Source organism: Myiozetetes cayanensis, unplaced genomic scaffold (assembly GCF_022539395.1).
Source record: "Myiozetetes cayanensis isolate MyiCay16 unplaced genomic scaffold, myiCay2020 scf19, whole genome shotgun sequence".
Taxonomy (NCBI): domain Eukaryota; kingdom Metazoa; phylum Chordata; class Aves; order Passeriformes; family Tyrannidae; genus Myiozetetes; species Myiozetetes cayanensis.
In genome coordinates this window covers 3,759,394-3,780,131 of record NW_026087400.1, presented here as the reverse complement: position 1 = coordinate 3,780,131, position 20,738 = coordinate 3,759,394, and the positions used below count along the sequence as shown (strand labels likewise).

Below are 20,738 nucleotides of genomic sequence, written 5' to 3'. Positions count from 1 at the left end.
AGGCATTTTGTTTTCATTAATCAGGTTTATTCATGATCTTTTCAAAATTAAAGGTATTTAGGGTACGTGGGAGGAAACGGGGGGAGGGGGGTGGAAAACACACGATGGAACATCCGTTTATTTAAATTACAGATTAAAAAGTGGAAAATACACTTTTTGTGAGGGGACGTCCTGGGGATTAAAAGCAGGAATGGATTTGAAGAAAGAGGAGGTATAGGAGTCAAGACAAAGGTTCCAACAGCAGGTCTGCCTGCTTGAAAGCCAGAGATGAAGAAAATATATAGGACGAGGGAAAGGAAACCACGGAGGAAATTCTTAAACCATCGTCACGCAATTACCCGGGGCAAATGACTGGGATTACACACCTAAACCAGCTATCTATGCAAGCGGTCAGCCCCGGCCGGCCAGACACGTATTTCCCCAATTTTTGGGCGCAATCACAGCACGCAGATGTCGATAAGCAGTTCGCAAACGTTTTATCTGCCTGGACCAGCTCCTGCTTTCACAACCCGGCGACCGCACAAGGAGCGATCCCCCCGCAGCCATCGCGCCCACCTCCTCCGCGCCCCAGACCTATCCTGCCCTGTTAAGCTCCGTCCTTTGAAATATAGGGCAGGTTTCTGTCAGATCCTTCAGCGCGACAGTCAAAAGGGCAAAAAAAAAAACCCAAACACAACAACAAAACCCTGCCCTTTGTCGCACCGGGAGGTTTCTCCAGCGCGGCTCCTCATCCCCGTCCGCTGGGATCTCTGTCCTCACCGGCCATTACGGGTCGGGGGGAACTGGGGGGGGGCTTCGAACGCCGCAGGGGCAGCACTTGATTTTCTATTATTTTTACACGATTTTATTCCGGGGCGGCGTTGTGTGAAATACATCGCAGCGCAAAAAAGAGGGGAAAAGTGTTTCGGTTTGGTTTTGTCTCCACACCCCCGCCCCGCAAGGTGCCGAGGCGGTCCCGCTCCCACACTCGCCGTTGGGGCTGAGGGGACGCGCCCCGCTGGGGAAGGCGGGGGGGACACACAGCCGGCTCTCTCGGGGTTGGGCGCACCTGCCGGCGGCAGGGACACCCCGTGGAGCCGCAGAGGGGCCGTGGCAGGGGCAGGGCCGGCATGGGGGGCGCGATGAGGGTCGGGACGGGCACGGGGAGCGGGAACGCTCTGAGGGTCCCGCCGCCCCCGCCTCAGCGCGGCCCCCGCGCCGTCCCGGCGTGCCCCGCGCGCCGCGCGCCCCCGCCCTCCCTCACTTCCGGTGTCCGGCAGTGGCAGCGCCGCCGGCGGCGCCCCCGCTCCCCCCGGCGCAAGGGGAGGAGGGGGGCGTGGCCGCTGGGCGGGGCTTAGAGCCCCACCGCCGACCAATCACCGCCCGCCGCTGGGAGGGAGTGGGCGGGGACAACGCCGGCACGCGCCGCGCGGCTCCGCCCACCCCCTCCCCGCTGCCGCCTCACCCCCCTCCCGCCGCGGGCTCGCGCCCCGCGCTCCGAGGAGCGTCGGGAGCGCGCCCGGGCGCCCCCACGCTTCCCCCTCCGCCGGGTTCTCCCCCCACACCACCCCCTCCTCCGCCCTCCGCCCCCTCCCCCTTCCCCTTCCCTCCCACCCGGGAGGAGGGCACAGAGTGACCGACGGAGCCACCGCTCCGGCCGCTCCGCCACCCTGCTCTCCTCCATGGGGCTCAGGTAAGCGCGCCGCCCCCGCCCCCGGGGCGAGCGAGGGTCGCCATGGCCGCCCCACCCTCCTACACGGAGGGGCGGCGGGGAGCCCCCCGCCGCTCCCGCACCGCCGCCCCCGGTGTTATCCCCGCTATTATCCCCACTGGTTATCCCCGTTTTTTTATCCTTATCCCCGTTTCCATCCCCGTTATTCCCACCCGCCCCCTCCTCCTCCTTCTCCTCCTCCTCCCCGGTCGCGCCCTGCCCCGGCAGGGAGGCACGGAGCCTTCTTTGGGACGCGGTGTCCTATTTGGTGTGGGTGGATGGCTTAACTTGGTAAGTGCCGGGTTTAACCCCCTCCCCGGCCCTCCCCTCCCTCGCTCCTCCGCCCGCCCCCCTCCCTTCCCCCCACCCCCTCCCCGTAACCTCCAAAAGGGGAATTTTCCAGCTGGTAATTTCTGCTGCGTCAACACCCAGCTCAAGGGAGAGGAGAAGAGACAAGGGGGCATTTTAACAGCAGCTCCACTTGCGGATAGCCAGCCTCAATCCCGGCTCCAGCATTAAAACCCTTTCCGCCCCCTAAAAACCAGCATCCGTGCAAGTTGGACCAAGAGTTTGTCAGGAGTGTGGTTCAAAACTGCTTGGAAAAAGGGATGAGGTAATAATACTGGTGAAGCATGTTGTATTTCTCTCTTTCTGCCTGTCTCTCTTTCTCCCTCTCCTCTCCTCTTTTTTTTTTTTTTTTTTTTTTTTTTTAAGCCAGGCCTGTTTTGGGTTATTGTCTCCCCCTAAAGCCAGACATAGATCGCCTGGCCTTGCCTCCATTTTAATTGCAGGCTGAAATGGGGGAAGTGACCCTCTTTAAAAAAAAAAAAGAAATACAAAAAACCCCACCAAACAGACGAAAAAAAGCCTTGGAAAAAAATAATGCTGGTCCTTTGGGGGGATATAGGTTATTTTTCATAAGGCTGTAACAAGTGCAAAAGTGGCTGGAAATGTTTTCTGTCATGCTGGGAAACTAGTGAGGTGTCCTCTCCCCTCCCCAGGAAAAAGTGCTGGTAAAATTTGGCGGAGGGGAGAAGGAGAGGTGCTGGGAAAAGCAGGGGTTGTGCTGCTGGATTGCCTTTGTGTCTCTGTAAATAGACATGTCAGTTCCCAAAGTAATACAAGTAGTGTCTGATAACTCAATCCCAGATGACAAATAGAGAATGGAGCAGATTTTCAGGACTGTAATAGTGGGAGGATTTCTCTTTTGAAACGGAGAGGGGGGGAAAAAAAAAACACGTTGGTACCTCCTGAGGAGGTTCTTTCCCGGCGCGTTATTGTGAAGCGGAGCGTTCGGATGGAATCCGGAGACATAAACCCATATTTATTTATTTTTACACCTGACCGGGGAAAGATAAACAAAGGAGAGTTTAACAGCTCTTTAATGAATTCCTCATGCTTTTTATTTTGCAATCCCAATGATTCATTTGGCAAGCCTTGCAGGACCGGATTATTATCAGCATTGTTTAAAGCCATGCTAATTAGGAGATGTGTTTAGCAAACAGTGGTATTGTAGACACCTGTACCAAAGTTCTTGCGTGCATTTTAATTGCATCACTGCTATCATTTTTAGCATTTAGTCACTGTAATACAGATCTGGGTCTCAGTTCGTGGACTCAACCGAGTATTTATTACAAGTGTGGGTTCTCTAGGTGCAAGAGCAGCCCTGCTCCTAACGCACTAAATGTGTTTTCTCAGAAAGGACAGGGAGTATTTTTTCTTTTTTTATTTTTATTTCCCTGTGGGGATTCAAAGAAAAAGCGGTGCTGTCCAAGAAGAGTGGGAAAAACACAATTTTTAGGAGGAAGCTTGCTGTGACTGGATAGCTCTTTCACTTTAATCAATACCTCACTTGAACACTGTATGTTTTTGTAGCCTCTTCTAATTGAAAATAAAATTCTACTTTCCCCTTCTAAACTCCATCTAGCTTCTCTCTCGCTGTTTGTCAAGTTTTATGTTTTGAAATCCTCGGTGATGGGGAAAAAAAAAAAAAATGGGTGGAGTGTATTATTAGTCACAATATTTTCAACATGCGGTGAGGAATTGCTGCTTTGAGGTGTTTTTTGGGAGCCGACGGGGAGCAGGGCAGAGGAGCTGCCCTGTGGGAGAAAACTAGGGGACAGGATTTTTGGGAGGGCTCCTGAACGCACGTTGCCGAAGAATATTGTGTGGTTTGCTACGTTCGTGGGATAAAGTGCAACTGAAATAGAAAACGAGTCTTTTGGTTTTGATGCAGCGTGTCCAGGAGGGGGAAACTCACTCACAGTGAAACTTCTCTCGCGGTTGTTTTCATAGGCTGCTGGTGGAACCGAGTCAGTTTTATAGTGTAGGACCAGAAACGGGGTATTCGAGTAACTCTTAGGGTTAAGGTGTTTATCCCTGTGCTTTAAATGCTGCTTCGTTCTGGAGTGTGTAGGACTGAGCCTTTGAAAACATGACCTGTACTCGGGGTTCTTGGAGGCTGGAGAAAATGGGCCACTTTCTCCCCGTGGTCTTTGTTTTCTGGGACAGTTGTACAACAGTGGAAATGTTCTTCGCAAGAGGATTTTTTTCTTTTTTTTTTTTTAATTTTAATATCTGAAAGTGCTTAGAGGAAAATCGTTTTAGCACACACCCACCCCCTTCACCAGCAGCCCCCTCTGTCAAAAGGAAAAATGCCTCATGGTTGGGAGGTGTGTTGTTTGCCAGCGTTTCCTCCGGTGATGTGTTGTGTTGCTGTGAGGTTGGGCAAATTCTTTTCGTCTTTGCTATCCGCTTGTGTGGATTTTTTTTTTTATTATTATTTATTTATTATTTTGTTTTAGATCCGTGTTTTTTGAAGTTTCTAAGCAAAGTTTCCTGTCCTCCCAGCAGCTCAGCGCAGGCTGACACCCAATCCAAACTGCCACTGCCTGCTTTCAGGGCAGGAATTATTTCATAAACAGCTCAACCTTTCCCAGGACATTTTTCCCTTCGTGTTCTCGCCGGTTTTACTGGCTGCTCCAGAGAACTCTGTGACGCTCTCCAGACTCCCCCTGAATTGGTAAAAACCATTCACAGGGGTTTTCCATGCTCCTGTGTGCTCAGTTTAATGGGCAAACAGAAGGGCAGAGAGAGGGCTTAGTTTAAGTCTTTGAAGAGCTACCTGCAGCTGTAATGGTTATCCCACATGTCCCTTATAATTCCCAGGAGCCAGCGGTTTCTGTCCATTCCTGGCTGTGAGTGTTGCCCTGGAAAATTCTAACACTTTGCACAGAGGGATTAATTCCGTGTTTATATTTTGTACCAGGCTGGAATATTCTGAAGCGTGGAGCTCACCTGTGTTTTCTGTGGGGGGATATTTGAAACTTAAAATGTGTTAATAGTTAAAGGGAGCGTGCCGTGGGCTGTCTGCAGATACCAGGGGTCACGTTAGGAGAGAGCACGAGGACTGACTGCAGCTGAGAGGCAGAGGGAGGAATTCAGTCTGGGGGAGGTCCTGCGATCCCACCTCACACCTAAAACATCTCTGTTAAAGGTTTTCTGATATTTGGTCAAGCCCAGTGGCAGTCAGGGCTCCAGGGTTAAAATCCGTTGCTTCAAAACTTCGCTTATTCCCTCCTGGGGACGTTTTGTGTGTTTGTGTTGCAGCCCCCTTAAATCCGTCCTTGGGTGGTTGGTTTTCTCAGTTCCCTCTGGATCTTCAGTCCTTCGGGCAGGATGAGAAATAAAAGCCTGGATCGCTTCGTGCGGGACTTTCACTTGAGATGTAAGAGGGGAGAATCTCAACTTCCCTAAACAGTTCAATGGTTTTCTGGTTTGTGCTGCCTCGGTGTATTTGGATGCACAAGGATGCCCAATTTGGAGGCATGGCTGCTCCTTGGGACTCCTTCCCCATCCTGTAGCTGTTGATTGAACTGCTTGTTATCAGTCTCCCCTTCTGTGAAACGGGGGTGCCAGGGTTTACTCAGCTCTCCCAAAACACGTTCTGTTTTACTGATAAAAAATCAGAACTGTGCTACAAGTGCTTTTCCTTCATAAAGGCAAACCAGTGTGAAGTCCTTGCTGGATTCCCTCCGGGATGTGGTGGAGTCCAGAGGCTCATGGGTGGGGTTTGACATCCCTTACCAAGTCAGCTGTGGTGCAGTTATTTTCTGAACTCTTGCTTTAACTTTCTTTCACGCCCATACATTTAAGAAACATCAGGCTGCTGTTGAGATGCTGGCTTGAAATAGCTCTGCAGGCGGGGTGAGATCCTTGACAGCCACTCTAATGAGATGGAAATGTGTCCCACTTGGCAGTGCTCAGGTTAGAGCTGAAACTCACCTTTTTTGCCTTGCCTTTTGGGATGTGGCTGACTTCTGTTCTAGCCCATACAGTGGTGATCCTGGCCTGTTGCTCACTTGGCTCGTGCTCGTGCTCGGGAAGAAAAACATCCTGCAAATGCTGGAAGTTGCCCTGCATTTGCTTTGTTGTAAACCTGACTTGGGGTCTCCTGCAATGGAGGGAGACACCGAGGCATCAGAAATGCTCTACAGACACATCTATGAGCTTGTGTGTGGATTAAAATAAACCTGGTAACAAGAATGTTGATGTGTGTCAGGACCTTACCTTGACCAAGAGCCCTACTTAGAAGAGTGGGTAGGGTTTTGCATATTAAGGAATGTGTTTGTACCTCTGTCTACTGAAATACCCAGTCATCTTTCCTGATTATTTCCCCATCATATGTTGAACAAACTGCTTATTCCATCCAAGTGAGTTTGCTTACCTGGTATTTCTCACTTCTGGAGAAGAGCTCTGCGTAAAGTCGATATTTCAAGTGGTTTGGCTTGTTCTCTCTGAGGGAAGAGTTAAACAAAATTTACACCTTTTGTGCTAATAGAGCATCAGAGGAAATACCTGCCTGACTAGTGCTCAGATCATGCCCTGAAACAGAAGAATCAATGGTCTGTACTAGCCATTAGTAACTTAAAATACCCAAAACCAACAAATTTAAGTGCCAATGAACGAAGCAGTCAGGGTGCAGTTGCTCCTAACAATCCTGCCACTATAGTGTTGGAGAATGAGGTGGTGGCTAAATATAAACCCAGCTTTTTGACTTCCTCCTTGTTACCACTGTGTCCTTCTTGGCTTCACTCCACTTCTTTTTTTTTTTCTTTTTTTTTTTTTTTTTAATAGTAGTTGATCAAATCTGGATTATGAGATTTATGCTAAAAAGTAAAACAGGATCCTTACCCAAGGCCCTGAGGGCTTGTACCACAAATTACACAAACAGAATTGGGTTGTTCTCAAAGCACCTCATATGTTATCTTTGGTTTTGCACTGGTTGTTTGTTTTTTTTTTTACTCTTAGATTATTCCTGACTCCTTTTGTGTCTTTTAGGTGATCTTTCAGTTCCTCCCACTGCTTTACTTCTCTTTAAAAATCACCTCATGATTCTTCCTCCTTTGGCTCCCTCTGTTTTTACGTACTGAGTTTGGGAACTTTGGCAAAGATCCCCTAATTAAAAAGCCAAAAACCAATGAGAAAGTTTAGGGGAAACCATTCTTCAGGGCAATTCCCAGTGTGATAAGTTCAGAGTTCTCTAATTCCTCTTTTTTTTTTTTTTTAAGGTCCTTTTTGTCTTGTTTTTTTTTTTGACTAATAGATGCACAAGGGCAGAGTCTTTTGCTTAGATTTCGTTTGTGACTTTAAAGTTGAAGCTTAGGATCTTTAGGAGTTAATGGCACTTGGGCAGGTAGGTGTCATGTGGGCCACAGGCACTGGGATTTTTTTCAGGTTGTTTTTAATCTTCACTGCTAGAGTAGCAGATCTATCTGTAGCTAGATTCTTATATTTTATTTTTTTTTATTTTAGCAGACTTCTCAGAGCTGGTTCCCTGTAAAGCACTTGCTTTTTAAGCCCTGGATAGCTCTGCCATGTTCCTTTTTTGTGTTCTGCAAAGTGTGTGGTGTGGGTAGGGTTGGATCTGTCCTTGGTGCAACGAGATGAGAGAGAATGGACTTCAAAAATAGGGGAATGATACGAGCAAGTGTTGCTGTGCTGGGATGGAGAGGGGAGGGACAGGCAGGCACGTGGACAGCGTTGGAAGTTATGGGGAAATGGATAAGGGGAATGCAAAGTGCAGTGAAAATATCCCTGCAAGCAAGCAGTTGGAACTAGAGGCACCCACCTGTGCCCTGTGGGAAAGGTGCATCCTGCCATATTAGCAAGTTGTTACCCGTTGGAATATTGTATTTCAGGCTGCTTTTACAGGCATGGAAAATGAAACTTCTTTCTGCGTTCTGTTGGGTATTTTCATCTTTGCGGGGTTTCTTCTTTCAAAGCTTGTACGTGTTTGTAGGAGGAGCAAAGTGCTTTCCTTGGTACCTTGGTGGATGCTCTGTAACATGAAAGGTCATGCTGGCTTTTGAATACTGTGATTGGGTGGGAATAAAACTCAAATCTCTTACTTTTGTATGACATGGGCACATAATATTTTTCTGTAACCTTAGGCAAATATTTTGGTTTGGAGGGGAATCACTGTAACCATGAGGTGAGATTAATACTAACCCCATTTCAAGTGTGTGGGTGGCAGGGGTCACAGAAACATTAACTGAAACTTTGATGTCAACTGAGACAGTGTTAAAATGGTTTGAAATCATTACATAAAGTGCCAGTTTTGTAGAGTGACTTTTTCAGAGCGCTTCTGCCCGGAAGCATCGTCAGAAGTTGTTACTAATCTTCAAATTGGTCTGTTAAACTCTTTCTTTAAGTTAACACAAGGGCTAAATCATTTTCCCTGTATGCTTAATTATGGAAATACATCAGAATATTTCTTGTTGAAATGGCAAACAGTGCTGTAAATGGGCAGTTATTTTAACTGCTGCTTGTAATTATGTGACACCGAAGGGCTTTGTATTGAGTTAAAGTTTGGATTCTAATTTTTGCCTCCTGTTCTTTCCATTCCCAAACACAGGACATCTGATGAACCTTTTGGAGCTTGTTACCAGAGACCATTCTCCTCTCTTCACTGAAACATGCACTGCCCAGCTGGGAAACATCGCCACATTTATTTTTGCTAACAGGAAACACTTTTAAATATCGGTAAGTTCTCAGCATTTAAAGATATTTTTGTCACGTGTTGTGGGAAAGAGAAAGAGGAGCTGGAGATAATATTGTCATGGGGGCTGACAGTTCTTTATAAAACTTGGCTTTACATTGCTAACAAGGGCTCATTTAGAATTCTTAGCCAACTGCAAAAGTTGGAAGAAATACCTCTGGCTGTTCTTCTGCTCCCTCCCTGTGGCAGAGGTGCCTCCACTAATCGTGGCCACTCAGTTCTCATCTGTTTGATCAGAAGAGGAAAACAGGTGCACAGCTCAAAGCCAGAGGAAAAACTGCAGAGCAGTGCAAAACAGTGTGGGCTCAGCCTTGCCATTCTTACCAGTCTGTTCTGGCTCCCGTTGTGCCCTGGGACAGAGGTGTAAATGAGAGTTTTAACAGTAACAGCCCCAAGTCTGAGTGAAAATACGTATTCCCGTTACCCTCTGCTAACAGATTAATTTCCCAAGTGTCTGGGTTGGTCTGGCTCCCTCACTGCCCCACTTTATTTTTCCTTAACTGTCTAAATAACAGGACTAAAAAGAGCTGGCCAAAACAATTGCTATGGAGAAGCAATCAGAATTTAGAGAAAGGCAAGACTTGGCCGTCTGAAATAGAAATGGAGAACAAAGTCACTGGTGTTTGCTTCAATTGGGTCATATTTGTTTTCAGGATTTTCGGTTCTGTTTGCCATAAGAACGCTTGGATTTTCCTCATTGCTTCATTTGTTTATCAGATATTTTATTTTGCCTTCTATAATGGCATTGGTTTGTGTTGGAAAAGCTCTCCTAATTTTTATCTTCTGATGTTTTCTTTCACAATCTGTTACTACAGAAGGTCAGTTTTGAAATCAGCAGTATTGATTTATAGCTTATTTTCATTAAGAGAGCTAATCTGGTGTATTGAAGACATTTGAAATGCAGAGATCAAAAAAGTCTTTCTCGTGGCTATCAGCATAAAGCTCTAAATAAAACATACTCAGAAGTTTAAGTTGGAAGGTAAATGTTGCCTGTATGTGCTATTCTGAGGAAAATAAAGTTTGTTTTGTACAAGAAAAATAGGTGTACAAGATGATGGTTTCTAGTGGATGAGTCCTCACAGACAAAAGCCTTGGTGTAGATGAACTATTCCTACCCCTTGTAGCTTGTAACCATAAACAGCATTTACCTGAGAAGTCTCTCTGTGAATGTGCCTTTTACACATACTGAAGTACCTGTATTTTACACAGAACTTTAAATACCGTGGGATGGTTTGGTCTCTTATCCCAGAATGGTGTCAACCAGTAGAAACTACTGGTTCAAGGAGCTAAACATTTCAAGAGGAAATTCTCCTGAGTATTCCATTGCAAACTTCTTTCAGGAGCTGTAGTGGTAGCTTTTTAACCTCAGTATTTCATAGGTCAGATAAGGTGAGTCTCTTTAAAAGAGTCATTTAAGTGAGAATGTTTTGAAAAGCTCCCAAACAGGAAACCCTGTTGTTCAAGGATCCGTTTGAAGTTTTAGTAGCTAAAATTAGAATTTTTGTTCCCATACATTTAAGAAATAACTCTTACTTATATTGTTACTAAATGGTAGCCAGGCTTTAATTACCTGCAGTGTATTGATATGCTTGGAGTTAACTTTTCTGGGGTTCACGAAGTCGTAAATAGGGATGTTCTAACTGTGAGTTTGGAGGGAAAGGGCTTCAAAATGTCTCACTGATCAGTAATCTTGTAGCTTAATGCTAATAATTTCCTCTGCTTTTGCTTTTTTTTGTCATAGTTCTGTCTTTCTCCTACAAGAGTTCACGCCAGTGCTGTCGGAAGGTCACGGAACAGGGCACTACCTGTGCTGCCCTGGGGCTGTTGATGTCCTCAGCTGTTGTAGGAGAAACACTAGACCTGGAACCCAGCCTGTTACTGGTAAGAAGTAATTGCCTTGGATTTCATTTATTCATTTAATATCACGGTTCCTGTGTTTTCTCTAACTAAATCAGTAAATACCTCTTCACTGATTTTTACTTTAAAGAACGCTATAGCAAAATATGCATCTCTTGTCTTTTCCCCACCCCCAATATTTTTAACTTCACAGTTTCTAAGTTTCTAATTTCCCTCCATCCAAAATACAGAGGTTAACAGTTTTCATTTGGATCTCCTTTTCAGTCCTGGTTTTCTCTTGAAATTCTTCATGCATTGTCAGAGCTAATGAAGGTTAATAAATGGATTTTATTTCAATACCTGCAGAAATCCTGTGTTTTGGTTGCATTTTTGTGGTGCCAGCTCCTGCACAGGCTGGCCCTGTAACTTCAGGTGGATGGTTTGACAGGTCAAAGGCCACAGCCAAGTCTCTGGTTTGAAGTTTTGGAGTAGAGGGTGACATGTTTAATGGTGGTTCCCTGTTATTTTAAGCTGTGCTATTGGAGTTAGATTTTGCTTGTGGTTTGTGTTTGGACTGTGCTTTAATGAAATGCCAGAAGTGTGTGGTGTTCTGTGCTGCTGTTTGAACTTTGCTTTTGGGCTTTCTGGATTGTATCTGCGCAGAGATTCTAAACAGAGATGTTGTTTTAATGCTCTGGATGATGGGGTAGTGTTGGCTTGAAGTTGGAAAAATTTTAGTGAATCCTCATCAGGCTGATGTTTGTTAAATAATGCATGTACAATGACAATTGAGTGGGCCGGTTCAAATTTCAGAATAAAGATTGAATTAGTATTTTCCTTTAAGTTTACTGAAAATCATTTGCTTCCCAAATTCTTGCCTTTTCTGTACTTCTGTAGTATTTCTCAAGCTGAATGGTGAAACATTTTTTTTTTTTTCCTTCCTGTGACTCCTAACCCAAAAGGCTGAACGGGCACTGTTGGGGCTCTAATTAAACATTCTCATCCCCTGCCATCAGGGAAAAGTGGTAGCTGTTGTTTGCACGAAACCCTGAGCTGTGAGTAACCTCTCTGGCCCAAGGGTCTGCTTTGGTCTGTTTACAAACATCTGCCTGTTTCTCTTTGAGTTCAGAGTTGTGGTTGGAATGACCAACTCAAGCAAGGGGTGATCAGTTTCGGGAATGGGGAACAGGGCACACGAGTTGCTTTTTTGGCAGCTCTTCGTTTTCATAAGATGTTACTTACATCTCTTTTGAACAAAGCTGAACATAGGAGTATAATTTGGGGTTATCTAATGTCAAGAAATGAAAACTCCTCTGGAACTGTGTGCTTCCTTGAACTCACTGGTGAGAAAACTCTGCACGTGTGGAAATCTGTGCCTGTAAAACTCACGACCATCCATTAACACCCTGAGCCTTCTTTTCCTCTCATTTACCAGAATAAGTGGTAGGTACTGTCCTTTGCAGTTGCTAAGGTTACGTTGAGGGGTTTTGTTCCCGTTCTTTTCAGCAGAGGGGCACATGGAGAGGAGGAATCCCCTGTGTTTCTGTTGTCTTTAATTGGATAAAAGTGAAACTTCCATGCACTCTGTGTCTCGTTGTGCAAGGAAGCATTTCAGGCCCAATCTCACCTTACAGAGCTCCTTTGCAGAGGAATTTAAGAAATGTTGGAATGTCTTGGGAGTGGATGCAGGGACAGGACACAGGGGAAGCAGAGAAGTGGGGTGTGTTTGTTGGTTTTTTTTTTTTTGCATAAAATAAACCACTGGAGTGAATTTGAGTTCTTCCTTAATCTGTTTTTACTTTTCTCTGAAGGGAGAGAGGGGGGGAGGAAACAACACATTTTTGGTTAAATTCCAGTTGGCATGTTTTCTCCAGGGAGCAGAGTGGTGGAGGAGTGCCCTAGTGAGTATTTTGGTACTCTGTAACTTGGGTCCTTGGTTTTAAGTGTGGAAACATGTTTAGAAAATTGTAACGGACAAAGTGTGGTGTAGTTTAAATCTTCAGCTCACTCATACTCTGAGAGAGGAAAAAGTAAACAAACAAACAAATCCCAACAGCAGCAATCCCCCCAAAAAAAACTCTCCAGGCTTTTTTTTTTTTTCCCCTCTTTTCTTTTCTTTCTGAGTGAAGGAAGTTTATTTTTGGCCCCACTGTTGCCCAGGGGACTGCTCTGTAGAGGACTTTGTGTGTGCTTCATTTCTTGTCTGTGACTTTTTGTCAAAATTCAAGTAATACACTGAGATTTAGATGCAACAAATTTCTACCCCTTAATTTTACTGGTGGTAATGTTTTGGTCAGGAGACTTATTCTGATTATGCTGAGAGGTATGGTCTTGTGAGTACTGCTGGTTACTTTTCTTAAAACATTTTCAAAGGGAAGTGAAGTTTGTGTCTATTTAGACTCAGGTGATACTTTCATGTTTAAGTAACTGTACTGACAGTGCAAAATAAGGCACTTCCATAAGATGCTCTATATGTAGAACTAGGTTCACTCTAGCTGGGGTTAAAGATTATATAAATTATTAACAGTTTATTTAGGGCCAGCTTTTTTGACGTGAAAAATAAAAGGTAGGCCTGTATCCTGACAAATTTCATGGAAGTGGCTCTTAAATCTGTTCAAACTGTGCTCTTTTTGCTGTTACGTGCCAGGGTTTGTTTAGGGACAATGTTTTTGTTGTTGTGTTTGGAAAAGCAGTAGACTTGAATTACTGTAGTGTCTATGCATTGGCTTATGAAGAAAGACTGATGTGCTACAGTTTATTTTGTGGAAAATCTTCAGATGAGCTCTCATGGTTTCTTGGCTTCCTGGAGAGCTGTGTTGTGGCCACGTGCTGGCATGGCAGGAGCAACCCTAAAGAACTCCAGTAGGTGCTCAACTTGGAAATCCTTCAGTGTAGTAAAAAGACCTGAGATAAACCAAAAAAAAAAATACATCATTGATCTTTGAGGTCTTTTGCTAAGAAAGCTCCACAGCTTATTCCATCCTTGCTGTGCTTCCACTGGAAATTTGAAGGGTACAGCTTTCCTGAAGAAATCTTTCCACAACATTTTTTAAGTGGAGATAAATATCATTACCAGGAAAAGGGAAAAAACCTAAACCAGCAACAAGCCACAAAACAGCATGTAAAATTGGAACACAAGAGCACAGGGTTTTAAAGCTTCCTGAATTTTTAACTACTAGCAAATTGCCTTAAATTTAACTTGGATTAATTCCCTAGTGATCCTTGACATTAAATGGATGTTCTGGTTTGACATGGGTAGACAGAAAACTAATTAATTCCTCTGAATTTGAGGCATATTTAATTTTCTCCCCCAAAGACCTCTCATTTAAAAGGTACAATGCCTGTGACAGATGCTGAACGTGGAGCGATGTGTGCGAGGTGCCAGACCTTCCATCAGAGGAAGATCAAGACATCTACAGGAATAATTCCTGACTTGAAAAATGTTAAACTCTATTGATTGCACTGAACGTGGGAGACTCCACATCATCATTTGCTTACTTGAAGGTGCTGGAATGTGCCCACCTCACTGGCCAATAGGGAATCTTGCATAGATTTGTTTGTGTCTGGTATAATTTCCCTGATATCTTTTCTCTGGCTTTATCTCCTGCTTCCTGAAGAGATGAGCAAGTGCTTCATCCATAAGTAGCACTGAATTAGTCAATCCCTGAACCTCAAGCTGGTCCAGTCTAAACCAAAGGTAGCAAGAGACAAATATTTTAAAATCTGTGTTTCTGCCATGGGCAGCTTTAAAAAAGGACAAGGTGTATCTGAAGTGGACTGTTATCAGTGAGGGGGAGCCCAACCCACTGCACTAAGCTCAATAAATGTATGAATTAGCAAAGAAATAAAATCTCAAGGAATTTATATAATTTCCAGGTGAAGAACATTGAAGAAGAAAAGCTCTTGTTGCATAAATTTCACCAGAGCAGGTGGAGACATTGACAAATACTCCTGATGCTATTCTGTATGAAATTGAGGAAGAGAAAAATTATCCTTGCAGGAGATTTCCCCACACACACACAGGTCCAGGGAGGTGCTCTTTTGGAATATGGATTTTGATATCCATGAAGGTACAGCAAAAGGAAATTCCATATCCAAAATACTCTGATGGCTTCCTGATTGTATCCTGTGAGGTTTTCTTGCGTCTCCCTCTGAGTCGTGTGGATATGGCAGCTGTTGGAGACAGGACTGATGATGGACAACTCACTTAATCCTATGTGGCAATTCATATTTCCTGAGGGGACAAAGCTGACTCTTCAACTCCTAAAAGTAGATGCAGTAGTGGTTTCTGGAATAAAGACAAAACTGAGCTGTCATTCTGCCTTACGAGGCGGTTCTCTCCAACACGGAGATGTTGGGAAGCTGTGGCAGCCACCTCCAGAGCCTGGGTTGGAGAACTGCTGTGCTGGCTGATGCCATCACAACCTTTTCAGGCCAAGCACCTGAAAAATCCTTTTTTTTTTTTTTTTTTTCCCTGACTCTGATTCTCTGTTTGATTTTCATTGATTTATTTCAGTTGTTTGAGATGGAGATGGTGTCTGTGTGAGGATTTGGTTTGAGGTCTCCAGGCAGATTTCTGTGGTAAATAGGTGTTGCTCAATGTGCAGCTGTAATGTTATTGACCTCTTCCAGTTCAAATAAATAATAATAATAAAAAAATTGGTTTCTCTGTGCATTCTGTGCTTAATTCTGCAGAAAAAGCTGCACTGCTTTGAATTTGGTGAACACCAGTTGAGGCTCTTTGTGATGCAGGAAGATGGTCCTTCCTCTCTCGAGGAAAGCAAATGCTTCTGAGTGATCAGGGACCAGCTGGCCATGCAAATCAGCATTTCCAAGGCTGCAGAGAGGCAGCTCCATCCTTGCAGAACTGGGGAAGCTTGGAGCAGTCTTGCATAACTTGAACTTTTGAGTCGTCAGGTGACTCTCTCGAAGGTCACGTCTCACTGTATGTTCTGTGGGCTGGGAGGTGTTTTTCTGGCCAGCAGTGTTGACTAAACTGCAGCTGGTTTGCTCCTGCTGATGATAATCATAGCCCAGGGTAGGGAAAGAGGGCAGGGGGCTTGTGGGTCTGTATTCCACAGTACAGGAACCACACTTGCACGTGTCAGGATACTTCCTTAATCACGGCTGCCCTAGAATTGTGAGCCAATTCGAGCAGATGGGACTGAATTTGTGTGTGAACTCGCTGGATGTTAGGAAGGTGCTCCAGGCTCTCATCAGCCTCCTTAATGCCAGTTTTTATACTGAACCGTGTCTGCTTCAAGACTGTAAGACCTCAGAGATTTCAGTTTTATAAGTAACAACCAGTAGCCTAAATCCAGGCTTCTGGATGTGTGTGCCTGCCCATACTAACATTTGGAACTGGGTCCAGTTTTACAGTTTTGTGTTGACATGTGGACCCTCATATCGATTCTACAGCTGACACTTCTTGTGTTGGAACAAATTGAAGTTTCTGAGAGAAAGGGGCAAGATATCCTTCACCTCGATGCTCTTAATTAGTTGGGCCATTAAACCACTGTGACGTGCTGTATAAATCTAGATAATAATTTCCAAAAAAGTGATGTAAGATAGAGGAAATGGCAGAATTGAATGCCAAGGAGTTTGTAAAGCTGTGACAGCAAAGGCAAGTGTGGAGTTGCAAAAATAATAACTGGGTAACATTCAGTCTGAATATCCTAACACTGCTGATTACTTTCAATATATCCACATTTAGGACCTTTATTTCTGTTTTGGGGTGTAAGAGGATAATTTGTAGCATAACTTACAAGATGCATTGCTGCTAGCACTAATGCCCTTTTTTTTTGATAATACTGCCAAATTTTATGAAAGGTGATCAAAGGCCCTGTGAATTTTTCTCAGCTTTGTTCTGTTGGTCCTTTCTTTAGGGAATCATGAGAATTTCTCTACCCAGTATCTGAGGGTGGCTGTGGGGTAAACTTGGAGATGTAAAGCCAAGGAGATAGCATGTTTGTTACAAAGTAAAAAATCTTGTACCTGTAAGTAGTTAAGCTTCAAATAACAGTAATTTCATAGTTGTGATGTATTGCCAGTTTAGTTTGGGTGGGGACTTAAAATTTAGTGATCTGTGGTCTTGGATTTTCCTGACTTTTAACCCATATTTATAGCCCTTCCACAGAAATTTAAAGAGGGGAAATGCTGGATTCAGTTGGCTTTTGTTGTGTGAGGATTTCAGCTATTCAGGGTACTACACACCTTGCTTGTTCCCTCGAGAAAATTGTGCTCTTCAACAGTCTTACCTCCATCAGCGTGGTTTCAAGTGCAGCACCTGTTTCAAACCCAAATTTTGCCAAACTCCGAGTAAAAACTGACAGCTGGTGTACCCTGGTAACTTCAGGTTTCCTTAAGAGCCCGCAGTAATTTAAAGAAATATTTATCTGGGATGTTATGAGCCACAGGAGGATTGGCTTCAAATCTAGTTCTTCTTAACATAAATTGCTTGAAGTCTGGTCAAAGTGAGCTGCATCATGTCAGTGAGTGTGCAGTTGCAGGCAGTAGCTGTATTTGTGACATTCTTTCCCGATGAACCTGTTGCTTTATTTGGCACAGCCCGGGGTTTGCCTCAGCCTTCGGAAAACGCGTCTGCGAGCTCCTCTCGGCTTTTTTGTAATGCTGTCATTTCCTTCCCCCGCTGCAGGACCTGTGGAAGAGGAAGCATAAAGATTTCCAGATGAATAACCGAAAGGAAGACATGGAGATTGCTTCCCACTACCGTCACCTGCTGCGGGAGCTGAACGAGCAGCGGCAGCACGGCATCCTCTGCGACGTCTGCATCATCGTGGAGGGCAAGATCTTCAAGGCTCACAAAAACGTCCTCCTGGGCAGCAGCCGCTACTTCAAGACTCTCTACTGCCAGGTGCAGAAAACCTCCGACCAGGCCACGGTCACCCACCTGGACATCGTCACCGCGCAGGGCTTCAAGGCGATCATCGACTTCATGTATTCCGCGCACCTGGCGCTCACCAGCCGGAACGTCATCGAGGTGATGTCGGCCGCCAGCTACCTGCAGATGACGGACATCGTGCAGGCCTGCCACAACTTCATCAAGGCGGCCCTGGACATCAGCATAAAGTCTGATGCCTCGGAGGACCTCGTTGATTACGAGCTGGGAGCCCCTTCCAGCAGCAGCACGGACGCGTTGATTTCGGCGGTGGTGGCTGGCAGGAGCATATCTCCGTGGCTGGCCCGGAGAACCAGCCCGGCAAACTCCTCTGGGGACTCAGCTATTGCCAGCTGCCACGAGGGAGGGAGTAGTTACGGAAAGGAGGATCAAGAACCAAAAGCGGACAGCCACGAGGACGTTTCGTCCCAGTCTCTCTGGGCCAGTGACATGGGCTATGGGTCTTTACGTATCAAAGAGGAACAGGTTTCACCCTCGCATTACGGAGGGGGGGAGCTTCATTCTGCCAAGGATAGTGCAATACAGAGCGGGTTCTCAGAGCAAGGCGTGGGGGATGGCTGGCAGCCCACGGGGCGCAGGAAGAACAGGAAAAACAAAGAGACTGTGCGGCACATCACGCAGCAAGTGGAGGACGACAGCAGGGCAAACTCCCCGGTGCTGCCTTTCTCACCTGCCTCGGGATGGCCCTACAGCAGTCGAGACCCAAGTAAGTCGTGCCTCCAGGTTTGGGGGCTGAAATTAAAAGCGTCGAGTTAATTAGATCTGTTTATGGTATGATCTTATCAGTCTCTGAATTACGAGCCTGATGGTAGAAACTTGTGCTGCCAGCAGTTCAGAAGCACCAAGTGCTGCACGGTTCAGTCAGGAGCCTCGGTGTCACAGGCGGGTTCTCCTCTAGAACCAGAAGTTTGGTTTTGTTTTGGGCTTGAACGGCCTAAATCGCCCCCAAAACACCTCTGCGATTGCTGGAATTAGCGAGAGGAAAGGTTGGAATTTATTTTAGCAGGTGTGCAAACTGATGTCAGGGTTGAAGAATTTTCCTTGCACTCTGTGTTGATGATGTAATTACACCACACACAGGTGTAATTTAGTCCTGCCGATACCATCTCCAGAACTTCCTGATGTGCAGGTGTCACTTTCTCTTGGGTAAGAAAACCACCATAGCTCATTGCTGGTAATGGCAGGGTCAGTGTTTGGTAACTCCTAAGAATAATGTGTTTTTTCTGAGGCACCGCTATGGCTTCAGATGTATTTTGATGTGTGACTGCTTGTGGTCTGAGATCAGTGGCTGCTTTTAAAGTGTTTAGCCAGTGAGAAAAATGATTTCTTGACTTCCTTTGAATCTTCAGCAGTTACTTTTCTGTCTCGTGATAACTGCCCTACTTGATTCCTTGATCAGTGGCAATGAATAGATCCCGGAATGCTACTGAACCAGGAGTTCGGTGGTTTTTCCTGAGGACTTTGGGGAAATGTGGGATTAAAGTCTCCCAAGTTGACTTGGAGAACTTAGTCCATGCTGTGAGTTAGCCTGTGTTTCATTGCATACCAGAGCCCAAGTCAGCCAGGGGAAGGGTGTGTGAGATTGTAGACTTTTATGTTGCCAAATTTGGATTAAAAAAGCAATATAAAGAGTACTGAAAGTCGTTAAGAGTCTTTATGGGCAGAAAAAGGAGGTTTAAGGTGCTTACATTCTGGAGCTTAAATGTGGTTTTCATTGAACGGGTAACTCTCTACAAATGTCTTGAGATTTATTATGTTTTACGGTTATCTGCTGCAGCAAGCTTGCATGTAATTATTCTAATTAGCTGATGATAAAATCTAAACAACGTCAGTTAGAAGAAAAATGCAAGATAATTTAAGATAACAGTGATTTATGATGAATCTTGTTTTTATAATGCATGCATTTCAGGCTTGTTTTGAGTTAAGACTCGGCCCGAATTGCCTGGTGTGCTGTTCTCATGCGGCTGTTTTTCATTTTCCATGGCATCCCATAAAAACAACTCAATCACTTGTGCTGTCTGAGGGATGTGGGCTTGGACAGTACCTGGAATGAACCAGGCATGGAGAGAGAGACTGCAGAAACAGAACTGCAGCTCTGATCCTCCTGGAAAACTGGGGACAGGTTGGACATCTTCACTGAAAATGGTGTGAAAGAGAAGACGCTGTATTACTGGAAGCTGAATGAAGCGTGGATTATTTAACTCCTAATTGTTAAGGAATTAAATTGCAGTGGCTGTTTGCAGATGAGAGGAAGATGGCTCAGGGGCTTGACTCAGCACAGTGCTGAGACAGCACGTCAGCAGGCACATCAAATTAGTTGTTCCAAACCTTGGCTTAAATGCGGCTTCCAATAAAAAAGGTGGTTCCAGTGGTGGGAAGGGGGAAGCTGAGTGGTGGTGGAAGGGGGAAGATGTCAATATTCCACTAGTGCTGGTAAAACAAAAGGAAAAAATGAAGGGCAGCGCTTCTCTGTGTCCAAAACGAACAGGCACGGGGGCTGCTGCTCCAAGAGCGGCGTGTGCCAAGTGTCCCTGAGGAGCAAGGAGGGCATGTGGAGCCTGAGCTCTTGTGTGTTCCCCGTACTGGCCATGTGGAGAGATGAATGGAAGTGAAGTTCTCCTTCCTGCCCTGCTGGAGAGGGAGGTTTCTCTGCACTGTGGGGCCTAAAATTGTGGGAAGGTGCGTGTGGGCTTAACAGCAGGGATTGTCTCTGCAAGCCCTGCGTGCGCCTTGGGTCCAATTGCCTTGTCTCTGGGGGATTTTTTTTTGGTATAATTTCAAAGGATTGGAGATGCAAATGTTCAGTTTCGGTTAACCTTGGACAGCTTGCCAGCAGCCTCTCGTGTGGTAGGCGTGTGGTTTGGGTGAAATCAGTTGGTCACTGAGGTGAGACTGCAGCTCTTTCAGTGAGAAGTGAGAGCTCTCCTGCTGCCCCGAACCAGCCCCGTGTGGGGCCCTGCAAGCAGCAGGGTCTTGTGGTCTCACGCGGTTATTTCCCATATCCAGCCAAGTGGAAGCAACTTTTCCTGCAAACTGCTCTATCTCCCAAGTTCCTGAGCTATGGGGTTCTGCTCAGGTTGAGTTTTGGTGCCCCAGGGTCTTCCCTCTCCTGTTAGAATTCAGCAGTAGTGTAGGGGTGTTGCAAACTTGACTCCTAAACGTGAAGGAATAATTGATTTTCCTTGTGTGCAAATGGATAATGACACAGCGCAGACACTTCCAACAAGTAATTG

The 20,738-nt window shown here is 45.5% G+C and overlaps 1 protein-coding gene across 7 annotated transcripts in view; it reads left to right on the top strand.

Annotated features, from left to right (window-relative positions):
* Positions 1-1,603: 1,603 nt before the first annotated feature.
* Positions 1,604-20,738, top strand: part of ZBTB46 (zinc finger and BTB domain containing 46) — a 52,992-nt gene continuing 33,857 nt past the window's right edge. The window contains exons 1-5 of one of the 7 annotated variants that reach the window (XM_050314059.1): positions 1,604-1,672; positions 2,123-2,303; positions 8,607-8,734; positions 10,492-10,631; positions 17,242-18,211. In XM_050314059.1, coding sequence (XP_050170016.1) covers positions 10,578-10,631; positions 17,242-18,211 — 1,024 coding nt within the window. In that variant the 5' untranslated portion in view covers positions 1,604-1,672; positions 2,123-2,303; positions 8,607-8,734; positions 10,492-10,577. Of the gene's footprint in view, positions 1,673-1,813; positions 1,982-2,093; positions 2,304-8,606; positions 8,735-10,491; positions 10,632-17,241; positions 18,212-20,738 lie in introns of those variants that run through there. The other 6 variants (XM_050314062.1, XM_050314058.1, XM_050314057.1 and 3 more) reach the window with 6 other exon arrangements.